This window comes from Diutina rugosa, assembly GCF_008704595.1.
Source record: "Diutina rugosa strain CBS 613 chromosome Unknown scaffold52_size87997, whole genome shotgun sequence".
Taxonomy (NCBI): domain Eukaryota; kingdom Fungi; phylum Ascomycota; class Pichiomycetes; order Serinales; family Debaryomycetaceae; genus Diutina; species Diutina rugosa.
Window position 1 is genome coordinate 1,677 of NW_022995091.1, and position 19,564 is coordinate 21,240.

General features: G+C 49.6%; 7 protein-coding genes across 7 annotated transcripts in view; 3 read left to right on the forward strand and 4 right to left on the reverse strand. All coding sequences in view use genetic code 12, as the record gives it.

Moving 5' to 3' along the window:
- DIURU_001326 (uncharacterized protein) overlaps positions 1-1,901 on the forward strand; it is a gene marked incomplete at both ends in the record, with an annotated part of 2,631 nt that extends 730 nt beyond the window's left edge. The window contains one exon of the mRNA XM_034153857.1: positions 1-1,901. This exon is cut by the window's left edge and continues 730 nt beyond it. Within this exon, the coding sequence (XP_034013836.1) occupies positions 1-1,901 (1,901 nt within the window).
- A 1,840-nt stretch (positions 1,902-3,741) lies between these two features.
- AVT4 (Avt4p) lies at positions 3,742-5,547 on the forward strand (the record flags this gene model as incomplete). Its single annotated transcript, XM_034153858.1, has 1 exon — positions 3,742-5,547. The coding sequence occupies one exon, from the start codon at positions 3,742-3,744 to the stop codon at positions 5,545-5,547; it is 1,806 nt and encodes a 601-aa protein (XP_034013837.1).
- A 96-nt stretch (positions 5,548-5,643) lies between these two features.
- On the reverse strand, positions 5,644-6,279 carry DIURU_001328 (uncharacterized protein; the record flags this gene model as incomplete). The annotated part of the gene is made up of 1 exon (XM_034153859.1): positions 5,644-6,279. The coding sequence occupies one exon, from the start codon at positions 6,277-6,279 to the stop codon at positions 5,644-5,646; it is 636 nt and encodes a 211-aa protein (XP_034013838.1).
- A 236-nt stretch (positions 6,280-6,515) lies between these two features.
- On the reverse strand, positions 6,516-10,448 carry DIURU_001329 (aminophospholipid-translocating P4-type ATPase; the record flags this gene model as incomplete). Its single annotated transcript, XM_034153860.1, has 1 exon — positions 6,516-10,448. One exon carries the CDS (start codon positions 10,446-10,448, stop codon positions 6,516-6,518), a length of 3,933 nt encoding a protein of 1,310 aa, XP_034013839.1.
- Positions 10,449-12,237: 1,789 nt separating this feature from the next.
- DIURU_001330 (mitochondrial 54S ribosomal protein mL43) lies at positions 12,238-12,660 on the forward strand (the record flags this gene model as incomplete). Its single annotated transcript, XM_034153862.1, has 1 exon — positions 12,238-12,660. One exon carries the CDS (start codon positions 12,238-12,240, stop codon positions 12,658-12,660), a length of 423 nt encoding a protein of 140 aa, XP_034013840.1.
- Positions 12,661-12,909: 249 nt separating this feature from the next.
- MUP1 (Mup1p) lies at positions 12,910-14,619 on the reverse strand (the record flags this gene model as incomplete). The annotated part of the gene is made up of 1 exon (XM_034153863.1): positions 12,910-14,619. The coding sequence occupies one exon, from the start codon at positions 14,617-14,619 to the stop codon at positions 12,910-12,912; it is 1,710 nt and encodes a 569-aa protein (XP_034013841.1).
- Positions 14,620-15,758: 1,139 nt separating this feature from the next.
- On the reverse strand, positions 15,759-19,304 carry DIURU_001332 (uncharacterized protein; the record flags this gene model as incomplete). Its single annotated transcript, XM_034153864.1, has 1 exon — positions 15,759-19,304. The coding sequence occupies one exon, from the start codon at positions 19,302-19,304 to the stop codon at positions 15,759-15,761; it is 3,546 nt and encodes a 1,181-aa protein (XP_034013842.1).
- Between the last annotated feature and the right edge of the window lie 260 nt (positions 19,305-19,564).

Below are 19,564 nucleotides of genomic sequence, written 5' to 3' on the forward strand. Positions count from 1 at the left end.
CTGGCCCCCCGACCGATCTGCCCCTCCACTTGGCCCGCCAGCTGTCGGTGGGCCTGTCGTCGCTGTACGACCTGATCCAGCTGGGGGCGCTGCTGAAGTTTAAAGTCTCGCTGAAGAACTCGCTGTCCTCGCTGCTGGCGCAACCGGTGGCGCCGCCGTCGCTGGCCAACGCCGGCGCTGCCCTCCGCGCCGCTGCCGTCGCCAACACCTCCCAGCAGGCCGACCGCCTGCCCGACAAGCTCGACGCCCAGACCACGGGGATGCTGTTGCGCAAGCTGAAGCAGATCGGGCTGATGCCGATGATGCAACAGTACACCGGTCCCCAACGGCCGCCGATGATGGCGATGAACACGATGCCGATGTACGACCCTTACCAACACCAGCCGGGGCTCTACGCCAGCCCGATGATGCTGTACCTGACTGAGTACTTTGGCAGCGCCTACGACCAGCCGGGTCTGCGCCGGGCGCTGATGACGGTGGCGGACTCGGCGCGGATGCGGATGCTGAGATCGCTGATGGCGCCGATGCCCCTCCTGGCGGCGCCCACCGGCGGGTTCATGGGCGGCGCCCGCCAGCTGCGGATGGCGCCACAACTCACCGGTGGCTACGGCGCCATGATCCCCCGCATCCACGACGGCACCATCAACCGCAAGATCGAGGAGTTCTGCGAGTTGCGCCACTATATCGCCTGCGGCAACAAGCTGCTTGAATTCAGATTGCGCTGGGTGAAGATGTTGGTGAAGGCGATCAACTACAACCTTTACTCGTTTATCAACATCAAAGGGGAGCCGATCCTGCCCGACATGGTGTACCACAACCGGGCGCTTTTTGTCAAATCGGCGGTGACCCACTTATACAAGTTGATGAAGGAAGACCAAGGTAAAGCGCGCTTCGACGTCATCCGCGCCGACGTGTGCTACATCCACGGGTGCTTGCTCAAGCAGGACTACTTGACGTTGTACAACGAGGACTACGGCATCGACAAGAACATCGAGGGCGCCGTCGAGATGTTTGAAAAGGCGCTCGACACCACGCCGCTGGACTACCGCCTGCTCTACAAGTTGGGTGAGATCTTCGAGTACGAGTACCCCGACGAGTTCGACAAGGCATTGCATTACTACAAGGAGGCGGCGCTGTTGCTGTACAACCGGGCCATCCTCAAGGTGGCGATGTTGTACCTCAACGTGCCCCAGATTCGCCTGCGCCGCTTCATCCGCTACTTGCTGGACCTCGCCAACATCGACATTGACGACGTCAAAGTGAAGAACGACGAGGACAAGGACGAGGTCGAGGACGTGATTGGCTTGGCCTGCTACGAGCTCGGCAAGATCTACGAAGGGATCTACCCCGGCGACCTCACCTTCGAAGACCCGTTCATCCAGCAGTGCTTGGAGGTAGCCCCCGTCAACTACGCCAAGGCGTTGGCCTACTACAACAAGCTGGCGCGCCTCAACTGCTTGTACGGGTTGGTGAAGCTCGGCAACATCTACGAGTTTGGCGAGCTCAACCGCCCGCGCAACCCGCTGAAGCTGATTGCGTGGTACATGAAGGCGACGCTGCTGCCGTTGGCGTTCAAGCGCCACCCCGACGCCATGATCGGGTTGCTGCGGTGGTGCCTCAACGGGCTGGGCGGCTCCAACCGCCACATCCCCTTCCCCAACCCCCAGATGGCCACCATGTGGTGCGACCGCGCCATCAAAGAATTCGACTCCGCCGACGCCATGTACTGGATGGGCGAGTTGATCGAGATGGGGGTGGCCCAGGGCAACCCCAACGAGTGGTACCTGAAGGCGTACAACTTGGGCCACGAGGACGCCGCCCGCAAGTTGGGATTACAGCCCGAGTACAACGGCGAGGGCCAGTACGAGCCCGAGGACGACGAGGTCGAGTTTAGCGAGTAATTTCCGAAATTACCGCCCCGATGATTTTATCAATTGCATTCCCAACCCTTAAACTAATACTATGTGAATCGGCACTTATTTCTTTATACAACTAAAAATGAATGCTAGCAATACCCTCACTCTCTGTTAGAACACCCGTGCTGCAACGGCTTTAGTTTCGGTTGCAAAATTCTTTCAAAAAAAAAAACCGCGGAGGTAAAACGGAGGCCGCGATGCCGACAGGTGGTGGCCGCCCCTTTGGCGGGTGGTGTCGACTCACAAAAAAACACAGCCCCCCTCGCCAGGCGCCAGGGCTGCGCAACCAGAAACATCGGAAATTGATGGATTGCGTCTTGAGTTATGCGTTGGTTGCGACCCCCCATTTTCTCAAGGAACCAAACCCAACCTTAACAACAATAAACAAAACCGGTAATCGCAGCCAAGCAAGCGACATGCACCGCCCCCCCAGCCTATTGTTCGCCCCGGCGAGCCAGCGAGCAAATGTATTCTTCAGTGGGTTGCCTCGTTTAGCGTTCACATTTTCCGTTCCACCGGGTCTCGTTTGTGGTGACACGTAGCCCTCGACTGTGCTGTGCCGCCTAATGTCAGATGTTGACGATGAATATCGCCAACAAAATCTTCGCTGCATCGCTCGCAACCGGGTGGGCTGCCGCTTTGGGATAAGTGTACACAGTGAGCACTCGCCACTACCAGCCTTGGCCCCATGCACGCTATTCGCTCTGTTGGGACACTCGCTGCAACCAGGGCGACCCCCACAACGCACAGTTATGGCACTGAGCCCTGGAGCGGGGGATTGTTGACCATGGGCAAGCGGGACCCAATCGAGGCGAACCTAGTCGGGAAAAACGGCTCGGGAATGGCGACTTGAGGCGTGTTTGGTGTCCGTCGTATCCGAACATCCTCGCCCTGGCCTCGCAAGCGTGTTTTGGGCGCCCCGAGGCCTAAGCGGACGGCGGTAGCGAGGCCCCGGCGTTTTGTGCTTAGGCAGAGTGGAGTATTTCGCCATACTCGCCTCGGGACAACAGACCAGTGGACAATGGACGCCGACACTCATCGTGTTTACAAACCGTACCAGCACCTGAGTTCCGCATTAGGCCGCGAGGCTTCAGCTTCGGTATCTACACCGCAGGCGGGGACCTACAGTCGATGACTGTTTACGTAGCGACGCTTTGTGGGTGCCTGAGGTACAGCAGCAGTAATCGATCGACATCCTTGTTGACACATCGGTGTTGTTGTGATGTAGCTGTTGCGTGCGAAGTACTAGACAGTGTGGTGGCTCTAGTAGCGGTGATGGCCATCAGTTTTCCAATCTTGTCATGGTTAATGGCGGGATGAATTTGTGGCGAGCACAAACGTCGTTGGGTTAACTTTACTTTGTTAGATCTATGACTGTGCTCACTAGTATCACTCATAGTCATGGTGAACCCTGGGAATTGCTTTTTGCCGGTGTCAGTGGCGGTTGTCTGTGCTAACCGTTACCCGTCCCCACTCCGTGAGTATAAATATATATAATCCGTGACGCCGCGCCGCTCTCGCACCGACAGAACAATAACTAAGGGCATGAGACAGAATCACGCCAACACCCGTATCTCCACCATGGCAGCCAAATTACCTATATATTTACCTCTTATCATGATCTACTGATTTTCCCGAGTCTCTAGAGATAACACTCTAGAAAGTTTCCTCGAATTTCCCGCTGATCCGCTCGTCATTGATCCGGGTAACCCCGCTTATCACGCGCGTTATCAAGTATGACTACGATAACAGTCCCCGCCAATAAAACAACATAACCCCAGACGATCCCCCTTCTCCCGCCACCAACTTTCCCATAACCCACTCGATGTCCCTGCTAGAGGCCCGCCGCAAACTGATTGCGAGGCTCACGCTGCCCCCGGTGGTCCACCGAGGCCTGCCCCAACCCCTGCTAGTGCTTAACAACCTGCCCTTTTACGATGACGACGACCTGCAATGCGATAGTAGCACCACGGTGTCGAAGTCGCTGCCCCCCGCCGAAACTGACTTCTCGACCAATCTCCACGACCCGCTACTACTGCAAATACCGTCGAAATACCTCAGCCCCGAGGGCCTCAAGCTCGAGGGTGGCGACATCACCCACGACCTATACAAACTCAAACAGCCGCGGGCGCTCCGCCGATCGTTTCTGTCTCTGCTGGTGATCGAACAACAACGCAAGGGATCTCGGGCTGGCCTGTTCAACGTCCCCGGTGGTTTCCGTCGCCAGTATCTTTTGCAAAAGCACCATGCCAACAAGACGCCAAACTTCGTCACCCGCAACTTTGTCGAGTTTCTCTCGATCTACGGCCACTTCGCCGGCGAAGACTTGGAGGACGATGATGCTATCATCTGTCACTACCGGGCAGGTCACATCCCCGATGAAGAACAGGCGTTGTTAGGTGACCACAACGGTCGGGTGCGTGGTACTGCCTCTGATCGCAAGGTGTTCTTTCTTCTTCTCAAAGCATTTGTTGGTACTGGGGTGTTATTTCTTCCCAAAGCATTCTCTAACGGGGGCATGATGTTTTCCATTGTGACGTTGGCATTCTTTGGTGCCCTTTCCTACTGGTGCTATTTGATTCTTATTTTCACCAAGGAGAAAGTGGCCGTGCTGCTGTTTGCTGAGATTGGCCAGAAATTATACGGGCGCTCATTCCAGCGCCTTATCCTCCTCAGTATCGTGGTTTCTCAGCTCGGGTTCGTGGCTGCGTACATTGTTTTCACCGCCGAAAATATGAAAGCATTTTTAGCTAATACCTTGGGAATTAACGTTCTGAAACCCATGATAATAGCGGCTCAGGCAGTGCTTCTTACACCTTTATCGCTAATTCGTGACATCACAAAGTTGCTGTTGCTGGCGGTGATTGCCAATCTTTGCGTGATGTGGGGGTTAGTGACGATTGTTTATTACGTTTTACATCAGTTGATTGTGGTTCAGGATTTCCACCCTGGACCCGGTGTTGAATGGTGGTTCAATGAGGAAAAGTTCTCGCTCTTTATCGGTGTGGCTATCTTTGCCTTTGAAGGGATCGGTCTCATCATCCCCATCCAGGAGCTGATGATCCACCCTCATCACTTCCCGAAGGTGTTGGCCCAAGTGATATTCACCATTCTGGCAATCATGATTTTCATGGGTACGATCGGGTACGTCACTTACGGTAAGAATATCCACACTGTCATTCTCCTCAACTTACCCCAGTCATCGCCAGTGGTGTCGACGATTCAATTATTTTATCTGATCGCCATCCTTTTGCTGACGCCTCTCCAATTATTCCCCGCTATCCGATTGATTGAGCTGAAGTTGATCACGGGGCTGGGCAAAGCCCTGCTTGCGGCCAAATGGAAGAAGAATATTTTCCGCACAGTGTCGGTGTTGGTCGTTCTGTTGGTGGCAGTCTTTGGCGGACAGAATCTCGATAAATTCGTTCTGTTTGTCGGATGTTTCGCTTGCATTCCGTTAGTGTACATGTACCCAGCATTGCTCCATTACAAGAGTTGTTGCGACGTCAATGAACCAGGAATCACTGACGAGCAACGCAAAAAGCGCTGGTGGTTGGGCGTGTTTGACTGGTTCCTCTTGGTCATTGGCCTGGTCGCCTTAGTGTACACGACGTACGATATTTTAAAATAGCATAGATATACCATACACTTATACCATTACAAATACAGAAATCCAAAATAGTTTCAAATTTATTAAATCTATCGTCATGCTTTCATGCTATACTTCTTACTTGTCGTCCGAAAACAACAGGGCCAATTTCAAGCGAGCGTCATGAATCGACATTTGCAAAGCCCCGTTGGCGTAACGAATCCCCCGCTTGAATTCTTCCTCAAACCCCTTGACGTCTTCGTTGACAAATCTCTCCCGCTCCTGGTGGAATTGAGGGGCCACCTGGGCCTCAAACTGATCGAGCTTCTTATCCAAGTTGCGGAAGGTATTGGGCATAAAGTACGCAGTGGCAGCACCACCAGTAATGACAGGAACAATGAACCGGGTGGGTAACAGCCGGCGGTTGACCAAGATCGACCCGGTGAGAGCGGCGGTCAAGATGTAGATGAGGTTGGGCAACACGGGGTCCGCGACGGTCTGCGCCACCTCACGCTTGACGTTGTTCCACTCGTTGTTGAACAGAGACTTTTGCGTTTCCCATTCGGCGCCGTAGATGGCGTACTTATCGTGGAGCCATTTCCGAAGTTCCTTGGTGTAGGTCTCAATCACTGGTGACGTCCGCACAACCATGCCCTGGACGAACGAGTGGTTGCCGTGTAATTTTTCCTCCTCTTCCAACTTGGACGGCATAGGAGTGTTGACCCCAGGGGTCGTCAACACCTTGTCGTCGTCTTCATAAAAGGACCGGGCCATGGTGATTGGTTAGCGCGAGTCGATTCGCGCGAAGTTGACTTGGACGATGAAGGGATGGTCCACCAACTTTGGCGCAAAAAATTGATGACAATTTGATAGAAAGACTTGTGAATTTTAATGACTCCAATTTCTACAGCAGTATTTGAATATCATTTATAGCTCGTATCGAGCGGATAGGATTCTCTATGAAATATCACGTTAACGCAAACTAATATACAGATATATAGGATTTCTCATCATGCCTCCTTCAAAACACCGTCGGCACCTCTCTTCTTTGTTGTGTCGTACAACCGAACAACCTTTTCCATGTCTTGATCAGTTTGGGAAAAGGCGAATCCACGCTGCTTCTTGATACGCTGCACTTGCCTCACCTTCCGAATGGCCTTTTGGAATTGTTCCATTCTAGGACGATGATCCTGGATATTGTACTTTTGGATCTCTTGGACATAGTGATAGGATTCAGGAGCGATTCTGCGCTTCAAGTACTTCCACGAAAAGTCTCGAAGTAAGCACAACAGGGCAATCCCGAACACCATAGCCCAGAACGTCACAGTGGGGTAAGTCACTTTAAGTACACCCTGGTATTCCATTGACACTTTAGTAAGAGGAGCAATGGAAGCGTACGCAGGATACCATCCCAACCACAACGCAAACGACCCCGGTATCGCGATCAATGTGAACTTGGTCCACATGTTCACCACCAAAGCTGCCTTGCCTAGAGCAGTGAGCAATGACGTGGTATAAATCGCCACACCCCACAGCCAGTTGTTCAGCAACATCCCCAGAGCAACACCATTCATGTTTTTGTAGATCAACATCAGGGTAAAGAAGATAACACCCAGGTGGAAAAACCCATTAGCAATCCATCCCCAAAAAATCGTGACGTTGAAGAAACGACGCAGTTGACCAAGCTTGTAAAGTTGGGGATATTTGTCCAACAACCTAGCCAGGATAAATTGATCAAAAACACCAAGCACGAACGGCGGTAAAACTGAGAATAAAACGTTATAGAGGGTCAAAGTCCAAGACTCAGCAATCAGCTGCCCGGAAAAGGCATTAATGAACACAAACCAAAATTGTGTCATGTACAACGCAATATTCTTATAGAAAGAATACAAGATAGCCACCAGGATACGCTGGTACGACCATGCTCCATGTACCAACAACAACTTGCGCAAGAATCTGAATTGCCCAATAGACACATCGGCGGACCGAGCGGCTTGCATACCTTCCATACCTGAAATACCCACACCAACGTGAGCCGCTTGGATCATCAGAACATCATTAGCGCCATCGCCGATAGCTAATAAAAGCAGGCCCTTCCGCTTCCGTTTCACCATCTTGACCACAAGGGCCTTTTGCAATGGAGAAACACGACAACAGACAACTGCTTTACAAAAGCTTCCCAAACGAATAAACATGTCTTCAAGATCTTCTTCAAGAGCGTAGGTAAGCGAATGACCATCAATAATCAACGCTAAACTATCATCCATCAGTGCTGCCATATCCGGATCATCACGGTGCTCATAAATAGCATCCAACTTTTCCATGAGATTTTGTCTAGTGTCTTCTTTGGTCTCTTCGTTGATGATTAACAAGTTCATGTCTTCCAGTAACAACTTACAAGACATACCAATGTTGATAGCCGTCTCTTGTCTGTCACCAGTCAATACCCAAATCTTGATGTTCGCTTCTTGCAACGTCTGAATTGTCTCGGGGACACCGTCTTGTAATTTATCTTCAATGGCAGTGGCACCAAGAAGAAACAAATCGCGCTCGATAAGTTCAGCAACTTCGTCCAACTTGTCTTGACGATCATTCATCGCTGTCAGAGCCTCGTAGTATTTAGCACTCCATTCATTGTATTCGGCATCAGGGACTATACGCAGCGCGATACAAAGTGTCCGCAAACCTTCAGCAGCAAAATCCTCAAGATGGCGCAAAGTGGCGTCAACAAACGGTTGCTCTTCATTCTGATTGAGTCTTTCAAGAATAACAGTGTCGGCACCCTTGCAGAATAATCTAATCACACCGTCCGGACATCTGTAAATGGCTGACATACGCTTACGCGTCAGGTTGAACTCACAAATGTTAAGCAATTCGTAATCGAAAGTCTTCTTAATGATCGTATTCTCAACTGTGACCCCCTTAGGCTTCCGAATTACAAACTTATATCCCAACATTGCTGCACCGTCCACCAACGCCCCTTCATCAGGAGAGGCAGCTTGGTATTTGATTGCACCTGTCAGCTCATTCACCTCAGGGATAACAGTATGACAAGTCAGCAAAAGAGTTAAAAACTCATTGATGATGGCCAGTTCAGGCAGCGACGGGTTCAGGACCAAGGTTTGATGCATGTCATCGAAAGTATGGAACCCAATTTCAATATCATCAATAATTTGCGGGTGGCCATCTTCAGGAATTTCTTCAGCATAGCATCTTCCACCAATTGTACACGCTTTGAACTCCATGATATTACGAGTAAGCGTCCCCGTCTTGTCCAGGAAAATGTAATCGATTTGCCCGAGTTCCTCAACTAACGATGAAGTTCGAACACCGCAAGGAGTATCAGTTTCTTCATAGTACATGTCCAAATCCAGCCCGATCATCCATGCTTGATAGTACTTGATAATCTCCACAGTAACAAACAACGAGATGGGGACCAAGTTGGAAAACAAAATCCAGTACGTTAACAAGTCCTGGAAGAACAATGCCACCAAACTCGTACCTTCTAGATACAAGTAACTGAGATCACTTCGATTCACCAGGATCTTGATCACATTCCCAATAGACAGGATAAGAGCCAAAACAATAAGAGTGCCAAACAAAGCGATGATCTGCAAATTGATGATACGTTCGACATCAGTCCGCTTGATAGGAGTGGCGGTGGCGTTACGCATCAACTTAGTTTCATGCCCAGTAAACACGGCAATACCATAAATCCATTGAGTGTTTCGTAATGTCGCACCTCTGAGCAACAATTGATTGGGCTGCAAAGGAAGCTGATCAGGGTGGTTACGCATGCCTTGAATGTTACCTTCGTAGGTGTACAATGATGAGTTTGGTTGTTCCGAAATAACATCAGCCAGCGCCAAATCACGCACAAGGTCGTTAGGTTGCACAAGGTACAGCGTTTCTTGTTTAGCTTGCTTAATCTTCAAATTGGTTTCGCCATCCAAATTGGCGGTTTCGATGTAGCACAAACCTTCAGGCTCTGAAGAGGCCAACAAGATCAAATCAGCGGGGAAGGCCTCTTCGTTCTGAACCTTGACGACATCACCGACACGCACTTGAATCCACTTCTTGAGGTAGAATTGACCCAGCAGTGGATCTAGCACGTGTACCTTAGTGTTATTAAGCTCTCTATCAGCATTGGCACGTTTCAAGTCTTCGACGATTTCCTTAATTGCCAGAACTAACAACACAACAATTAAGGTACCGATTGTGGTATACCGATTCGTGGGGGAAACATTGGGTACTTGTTGAATTGCCGATGTGAATAAGAAGAACAAGTTGGCATATTTGGAGAACTGTTCAAACAAGAATTTCGGCAAAAACGTGGCGAAGTTGTACTTTGTTGTCAGAATGTGATTGCCATAGTAGCCGTACTTGCCATTTTCGTCAGAATTAAGAATGTGCACGGTTCTGTGACCTGGTTTGCGTGGTGTGAGACCTTCAGCCCCACCCGCTTCTCCAGCAGCACCTCCAATCAGACCTCCGCGAGCGAAAGTGTTGCCGAAACGCTCTTTAGTCCGCTGCCAAAGCCGACGAATGTCAAATTCACGAGAGTCAGGGGGCCGTCCAACCTCACTGAGGTCCAGCCCTCGACGTGGCGCTCGCCCGTCGTTATAGTCAAACTGATTATAGTACGGTCGCCCGGTGTCCCGAGTGTGGGTGAAGTCATCATCGAAATCATCTTCACCATCGGATATTATAAATGAGTCGGAAAATGGATTGTTGTTGGATGTTAGGGGGGTGGTGCCATTGGTGGCAGAGTATCCTGAGGGGGCTGTATACCGCTGGTTGGGGTCATAGTGCGTGGCCTTGGACGGCTCTGCGCTTGATGAAATTGGCACTGCTCCATCGTATGGATTCGTCTCCAAATCCAAATCAATCAAATTGGCCAGTGGATCCGCAAAGGGATCTTTGGGATTGGAATTCCCTGCCATAGCCTTGTGGATGCGCTTGACGTGGGCTGAAAAAAGGCGAGACACGTCAAAGCCTTGGTCATACGCGAAACCTTAACTACAGGCATAAATGATGGCAGAAACCTACAGAGCAGACTATATTGAGAAGACAATTACTAGATGACCTAAAAGTCACCGTGTTATTACAATAAGTCTCAAGTGCAGTACATGTGGGGTGAGATCCATTTAACTCGCACAAGGGGCACCAAAGTATATTCAGTGCTGAAAATGAGCTTCAGATAAGTAAAAATATGGTCATCCGATGTCACGATCTGAAGCCAAAAAGATAGATGCTCCGCGGGAGGTTCGAACTCTCGACCTTCAGATACCCCATCCACATGGTGAATATGAGACTGACGCTCTACCGACTGAGCTAGCGAAGCAAGCTGAGCGACATGGTGGTAGCGGTTAATTGAGTACCGCCTATAAGCTATACCATATCGCGTCAAAAACAAATGCTCCGCGGGAGGTTCGAACTCTCGACCTTCAGATAACTCATTTCAAGAATGAATATGAGACTGACGCTCTACCGACTGAGCTAGCGAAGCTATTTTCTGAAAAGCGTAAAACTACAATATTGAGTCTGACTTCTGATATGCCTAATCTGGCGCTTTTTCGGGTCTTAATGCGCGATTAATGCTCTTTTTTTTGTGCGTATCGTTCATATAATCTTGTAGTGTATTTTAGATCACCAATTCATGCCTTTTCAGGAGTTTTCCAACGTGTATTGAGCTCCTAGAGTTTTGTAAGATATACGGCTATTTCACAGAACATTTGGTTGAAATGGATGGAAGGGATAGGTGCTATTCAATTTTTGAATACTGGATATCATAGATCAAGTCGGCTTTAGTATGACAGAGTTCACATTTTCAACGTTAGAACTACCTTTTGTAACATATCTTATATTGTCACAAATGTGAACTCAATATCCAGTGGAGTGATTGTGAAGATAATACACTGAAATCTTTTATATTACAGTTCGACGATGATCAGCAGTGCAGCATCTCTAGCATTATTTTGTTGAACAAAACTGAAGTAAGTGACAATTTCCTGGGTGATTAATCTGTAGGAATGCCAGACCATAAAACACGATATTTAAATTATAATGGAAGTTGAGGTTGAAGCATGAGTTTAGCTTTAAATCCTCATAATCTGGTGTGGTTCCATAGAACGGTAACTAGACAAATGACACAAAAGCAAATTATGATGTACTTTTAGATCTTAACATAGTCCAATGAAAAATGAAGATTGACTTCACGACATCGACTGAATATGAATCTAGCAAAAAGGATGCTCCGCGGGAGGTTCGAACTCTCGACCTTCAGATATCCCATCCACATGGTGAATATGAGACTGACGCTCTACCGACTGAGCTAGCGAAGCTCCTGTTGTCGGCGGAACCGTCTGACAAACTCTGAGCACACTTTAATCGCAAGATTTCAAGCAATATGAAATATGCAATTTGATGTTCTGCATTGTAACGCTCAGGACAGCTACGTACATCAGTTGCATTATAGGGCTGTAGAATTCACCTCAGAGTGAATACCATAAGCTTCTCACATACAATGCCGAAATACACAATTCGCGGCTCTTTAAAACAGCTACATAGATCAATCACTTGGAATAATAAGCGTTCAGTTCGGTTTACAATGACACGCCGTATCTTTTGTAGATTGTAGGAGCATGGTGTCATCTAAGCTTTGGGGTTCCCACTTCCAGTTTTTCGTATGCGCGCATTGGAAAATTTGTCTAATCTCACCATCCGAGTCCCATGCCCGTGAAAGCTATCGCCAAGACGAGTATTGCTCGGAACGGGGTAGGGTCGTTCGTTCGTCCCTGCTACCGTGTTACTCTCCAGTACTGTAACTGGGGTGGGTCTTCCCAAGGTTTGCGCGATCTTTTGTCCTCCAAGACCTTGGATCAGATGGCTGCTAAGGAAAAGCTGATCGTTTGGGAAGTGAAGAAGGTTGCTGGTCATCCCAAGGCTATCTTCCACTACAACAACAACAAAACCAACGAAGTTGACCTTGCCAACCTCAGTCAACTGGAAATCCTCAAGAAGGTTAACGAATTTTCGCAAAGAAGCGGCAACGACTTGTTCAAATTCAACCACAAGGTTATGTCGATCAACGAGTCTGTTAGAGGTGTTTGGTCGCCTTTGCACGAACCTAAGGGCCATCGTCATCAAATTTGAGTGTTGCTACCACTCACCCATGTACACTACTGTAAATAGAGAATATTCACGCTACCATTAGTTAAAGCAGACATCTTCCGCGAGAAATTTAAATTCGACAAACTAGCAAACTAGGCCTTCATGTCACAAAAAGCTATTTAATCATTGACTTATTCGAATGTCTATTTTCCTCTATAAATATTTAATGAATTAAGAAGTCACCGTTGAGGTGACTTGAGTAAACGTTGAAGTGAATTAACCTGTCATAAATCATTTTCCCTCGTTAGAGCTAGAAACGCCGGTGGCCTTATGAGTGTACGAATCGGCCACGGACAACACCGGTTCCACCGGCTCAGCTTGCTCTTCATCACTATGATATTCCTCCCCCTTCTTGACGTGGTAGAACTTGTTCCTCCAGAAACCGTCTTCACCAAGAACCTCCTTCGAGATTAACTTGTAGCCAAACACCTTTGGCGTGACACGAGTCCACAACACCCAGTAGACGAACCCGATGAAGAAGATACCCCAAGTAACAACGGGGTGAATCCAGTAGGGCATGCTCTTGTACACAGTTTGGCCACCTTGAGGAGGGACGTAAGGAGCCGCCACAAGGTACAAAGATGCCAAGAAGAAGAAGATAATCACGGGCACCGAAGCCTTAAGAGGGGGGTTCCATTCGATAAGGCCCTTCCGCTTGCGCCAGTGAATGTAAAGCAAGCCAGCAGCAAGAAGCGTGTTGATAAGATTCAACGGGTATTGAATCAAGTTCAACACGAAGTTATAAGCGTCACCAGGAGGCGGCGCCAAAATGGTGGCAAGGCAGATACACCAGTGCTGGAAGCAACCCATAAGAGGAGTGCCAAACGGCTTACTGGTGGCGAACAACCGGGGGAAGGGCAAACAACCTTCACGACCCAATTGTTGGATAATTCTACCTTGGGCAAACATCACCGACAAGGTATTACCAAGAGCAGACAAAGCGATGAAAACCGAAGCCGCTTGTTCACCAGCATCGCTGAAGGCGTACTTAAAGAAGGTAGCGGCAAGAAGACGACCGGAGTCGGTAATCGCCTCCTTAGGCACCACGGCAAAATAGGCAATGTTGACGAACATGTAAAGAATCCCAATGGTGATAAACGCGGTGGGGGCAGCCACACGCAACACCTTCACCGGATTCTTGATTTCGGCGAGAGCGTAGTTGGCATTCGAGTAACCAACGTACGACCAAATAACGTTGTATAAAGCGTTGACGATACCGAAAGCGGTAGGAGTGGGACCCGCGAACGCATCACGGAAGTTGTGGGGGTCAACCCAGTCGTGCTTTCTGATACCACCGCCAAGGGCGACCCACCCGGCGACGGTGATGAACAAAATAATCACAAGCTTGATAACCCCCAACACGTTGGCAATGTACAAACCAGTCTTGACGTGGAGACCGTTGACAAGAAGGGCAAACGAGATGACACCCACACCGATACCCCGCGAGTTCCATTGGGTGACGGCGACCCCACCAGCATTAAGCATTGCTTCCCCGAAAAGGATGGAATTCCCAGCACACCACCCCATGAGGAACACATAAGCAGCGTAGCAAGCAGTAACCAAAAACTTGGGCTTGTTGAAAATGTATTCAAGATAAGTCTTTTCACCCCCGTTTCTGGGCAACGCCAGCCCTAATTCCATGTACACCAACAACCCGGAAAACGCGATGACGGTACCGGCAAACCACATCATCAACGAAGTACCCACCGAACCAGACAAAATGAAAATGGTGGAACCAGTGGAGAACACCCCGGCACCAATCATCCGGTTCACCATCAAAAAGGAGGCGGAAATATAACCGATGTCTTTTTTATTGTGATCGAGGTTAACGGCGGCACCAGCTGAGGCTTCATGGTCGGAGGACGAATAAGGATCCGACAAGGCGTCTATGACCTTTTCGTTGTCCTCCTTATCAGATTTAAGGAAGTCCAGAAAACCCATCTTTGGTAGGATAATCGTGGGGCATCGGTGTTTTAAAAATGTCCCTTGTAATCTGGGCTGTAGAGTTATATGCAGTATTTCAGAAAGCAACGTTGACAGATCTTATGCGAGGTCTCAATTGCCGCACGAAAAAAAGAAAACTGTGGCGTCAATCCTTATAAATGTCTCGGCGGTGTGTACAACAGCGACCGCCACACCACCCTGAGCGGGGTTAATTACATCTACTTTTGTCCGCTTTCGTGTCTATCTACGCACTACGTACCCAATTATGCATCACACAATGTCCTGGGGAGAAACATCCCCCGATGCACGGCGTTCACTCGCCAGAATGCCTTTTGACACCGTTGGTGCCATCTCACGCGACCAGATCTGCGCGCGACCGCGAGAGATGACATCCTCGCACGTAATGACTTCCGGCGCCGAGCTGAATTAAAAAGCCGACCTCCGGTAGCATAAGGAGGGCGGTGTGGTCTCGGCTCGATTGCGTGATGGACAATACGATTCTCGACGTACCCCCCACGCCATGGTTTTATCTAAGCGCCGTTCTCGTAAATAGGAAGGCGGCAGCGAGCGGCGCCGGTTGTGGTCCCAAATCCATACGGCACTTGGTTCGTCCGGTTCGGCGACACTTGTCGCACTTATCATGCCGGTTGCGGGGGCATATAGCCTCGGACACTCGTAGCGCGAGATTCTGTGGAGAGAGTGGGCGGGTCTATAGTATATCTATGGTTTGTCATCATCGCTAGAAAGCTTCTAGGTTTTGAACCAGGGCAATCGGGGTCTCAAGTCCGAGTATATGTGAGCGTAACTCCGAGGCCCCCCTACTGCAACGGCGATTTGATCGGCACCATTAAGTAAAAGCCTTGCCCGCCTTAATTTCAGGTTTGCAAAGCCTTGCAACGGCTCCCTGTTCCTCGTATAGACATTGATTCATATATGAAGCCACCACAGCCGCCACAGCCTGAATATCTGCTACGGCGTTTCGATATGCGGGTGCAAAAAAAAAAAAGCTCTAGATCCTCCAGGCATAAGCGAATTTCGCGCTGGGTTTGATTATTTGAGAGCCACAGTATCGGTAACCATTACCAACAAAAGGCATTTTCGTGCAAACGTATTAATTTCTATATGCTTCTATGCTATTAAACCAATTTTGTGATCGCCTCTTGGGCCTTGGTCAAGTTGTCCTTCGTCCCGACAAGGTAAACGAGGTTGCCGTTCTTGTCCAGTTGTCTAGGGATGGTAATGAAGGTCCCGGTTTGGTTTCTGATGTCCGACACTCTCGAACCACCAGGACCAATGATCTTAGAGAACACGGACGGGTTTTGAGCGTAGAACCACCCTTCGTGGTCGGCGGCTTCAGCAAGAGCCAAGCGAGCCTTGATTTGCTCGGCAGCCTTGGCGGTGGCTTCTTCAGAACCCTTCAATCTCCAAGGGATGACGGCATCGTCATCCTCTCTGGCAGCAGCGGGGACGATGACAAATTGCGTCGACAAGTCACCAGTAGGGAAGGCTTCTTCAGGCGCAGCCGGAATAGGGGTCTTAGACAAGTTCGATGCCTTGCGAGTGTGGGGGCCGTGGACAACGTCGACGCCAAGCTTATTTTGCAATTGCTTGAAAACAGCGCCCCGTTCAGACACCAAGTGGTGGTACTTAGCCGGAACAGGAACTTCCACATTCCAGTCGTCCTTGGTCAATTCCTCAATCTTGGCCTTAGCAGCAGCAATCTTTTCGGGAGTACCCAGAAGCTTCAACACCAGCGAGGGGTCGTTGGGACGGGGGATCTCAATGTTAGCACCAGTCTCATCTTGAATGGCGTGACGGATTGAACCGCCAGGCCCAACAATGAGCTTATGCTTTTCCTTAGGCAATTCGTACTCCTCAGTCACCAGGGCTTCACGCTCAGCAACAATCTCCTTAACGATCTTCATCACCTTTTGGACAATCTCCTTGTCACCTGCCGAAGTAACCGACAACTCACCCAGACCTTCATTGGGAATGGTCAACAATTGGTAGTACTTACGGTTTCTGGGCATGTCCCCAGCACCAGCGCGGGTCAAGATGTCACGCATCACCAGACCATTGGGACCAATAAGGTCACGGTGGTACTTGGGGTCAACGTCGAACGATTCTTGCACGAAGTTTTCCACTTCGTCAATGATTTCTTGAATCTTGGCCTTCGCTTCCTTCAACGCCAGCTTCGACCCAGTAAGTTCAAGTTCAGCATAACCTGAAGCTTCTTCAGCTTCTTTGTCACGCTTGAACTTGTATTCAACACCAGTGCCGTCCGAGATGTCCCTAATGACTTCACCACCCTTACCAATGACGCGAGCCACCGCAGACCCAGGGATCTTCAACGTTTCCGTGAACCCATTCTCCTTTTCGAACGCGTACAATTCGAGCAATTCTTCTTCGGCCTTGGCCACGCCCTTAGAGGGACCCTTGATGACAACTTCATCAGCCTTGACACCATCAGGGGTGGCGTTGCCGTTAGAAGCACGAGGGAAGTTGATTTGCACGTTGTACTTGTCTTGCAAACGGTTGATGTAAATACCGTTGGAACCAATCATACGACGGTGGTACTTTTGCTCAATCTTGATTCTGGAAATAGTTTCGTCAGCAAGCTTCTTGGCGAGTTGAGTGACCTTTTGCTTCGCGGCTTCGACGTTTCTCTTGATACCGGTGAGTTCAACGTCAACTTTGTCGCTGTTGTCGTCACGTTCAGGAACATCGATCTTGATGCCAAACTCGTCACGCAATTGGTTCAAGTTGGCACCTTGCTTACCGATGAAACGCAGCACCACTTGCGAAGGGATCGACACCAGGGTCAGGTACAGGTTACCGTGTTCCTTGGCATCGGCAACAGCCAACTCAATTTGCTTTCTAATGACTTCGACATCGTTCTTGAACCCAAGAATAGAGATAGCATCATCGTGAGGAGCACCCATCGTCACGCGGACATCGTTATCAACCCCCAGCAAGATCAGGTTCAAGGTGGTCGAGCGAGGACCTCTGACATGCTCATGATCGGCCAGAGGCACATCGATGACGGCAGTGTGCAAGTCAGCTTGAGACTTTCTCAAGTCACTAAGGGCAGCATCGACGGCATCGAGTTGCCTAGCAATGTCCTCAGCGTCGACAAAGTCATCGTCCAGGTCGTCGGTGTTGGCGAACAAGAAGACGTTGTCGCCCAAGACAATCACCTTGACGTTGTTAGACTTCGAAGCTTCGGCCAATTCGGCTTCAACTCTGGGGATCAAGAACGAGTTGATGTCGTTAATGTGCTTGCAGTAAGCAGGGGTAATCTGGTTAACAGTGGCAACAATTTGCGATCTGGCACGCTTAACTTCATCTTGTTGGTCGTTCTTGGCAATGATCTCAATGGGGATCAGCAGGATATCCTTCGCCAAATCGCGCTTCGACGGCACGGAAATCTTAACATTCTGTTCCGACGCAATTTGGTTGAAGCGGCCGTTAGTGCTCAACAAAGAGGCAACAGCCTTGACGTGATTCAAGTTACCCCCGTGAGCACGCAGCATGTCCAAGACTTCCACCTTGTATTGCAGAGTGGTCTTACGAGCCTTTTCCTGAGCAGCGGCGATTCTCGACTTTTCACCAATAAATTGAACATCAGTTTCTTCAGGGCCAGGCAACTTAATGAAGACTTGGTCCTCGTCCAAAATTTGGTCAATGGGCAAGAATTGGTGCTTCACTTGAGGAATAGGGACGCGAGTAGTAGTGATCTTAGGAGCGAAAGCGTCAAGAGCTCTTTGAGCGGCCTCCTTGGCAGCCAAGACCTGTTCACGGTCACCAACAATAGACAAACGAGACGAGTTTTGCTTGTGAGTAGGAATCGAGAAGTCAAGGTCAGGGTAGGATTCAACCACGGGGTTAAGCACGAATTGAGCAAAAGGCTTGACGAGTTCATCGATGGCCAACTTAGCCGCCAAGTTCTTGGTTTCCTCGGTGACGATGGCCAAGATTTGAGCTTTGGCTCTCTTAGCACCTTCAGCGTCACCTTCGATAACAATGGGGATGGTCTTCGAGAACACGTCCTCGTCGTCTTCGTCGTCATCATCACCTTCGTAGTTGGCGACATCGATCTTGACCTGGTTTTGAGCGACAATGGGTCTCAAGTTCTTACCACCTTGACCAATGATGCGCGATCTCAACTTGGCTGGGACGGTGAATTGAATCTGCACGGGCTTGGTGAGCTTTCTGATGACAAGACGCTTAGCCAACTTGACGTTTTCGGGCTTACCAGAGATCAAAAAGGTACGCTTCAGGGACGAAATCAGGGACTCAATCGAGGTTTGGGTTTCGGTCTTGATCTGAGTCAAGATTCTGATAAACTCGGGGCGGGCAACTTGGATTTGGTCATCGACATCCAACGAGAACGCATCTTGAATAGTAGACAACTTGGGGGTGTTACCATTGGCGGGGCGAGCTTTGACCGGGGCAGGGGCGACCGCGGGCGCCTTCATCTGAGGGCCCCACGAGGTGGCAGCCGACGAAGCGACCAGTCTCTTGCCACCACCAAGGGTGGGGAAAGCCAGGTCATCGGAAATCAGCGGGGGAGGGGTGCTTTTAGCTTTTCTGGACTGTTCAGGCTCAATGTACGCGGGTTCCTCTTTTTCAACGTAGGTACCGTTGACGCGGGCGGCGATAATTTCAGCAGGAGTAGACATGATGGCAATGCTAAAAATAGCAGCAGGATAATTTCGGGCGGGGACAGAAGACCAAGGGGGGGTGGAGGGGGTGAGCTTTTTTTCACAGTGAAAAAGTTGAAGATCTTTTGGCTACGTACCGCTCACCGAAATCGCATTTTTCGATCGATGTGCAGGACAACCAAAAAAAATGAGGGGAACGTGGACGCTCGAGTGGATACATAAACAATCTTACGAGAAATTACTGAAAAGATTGGTCGCGATCGATTTTCGAATCACCC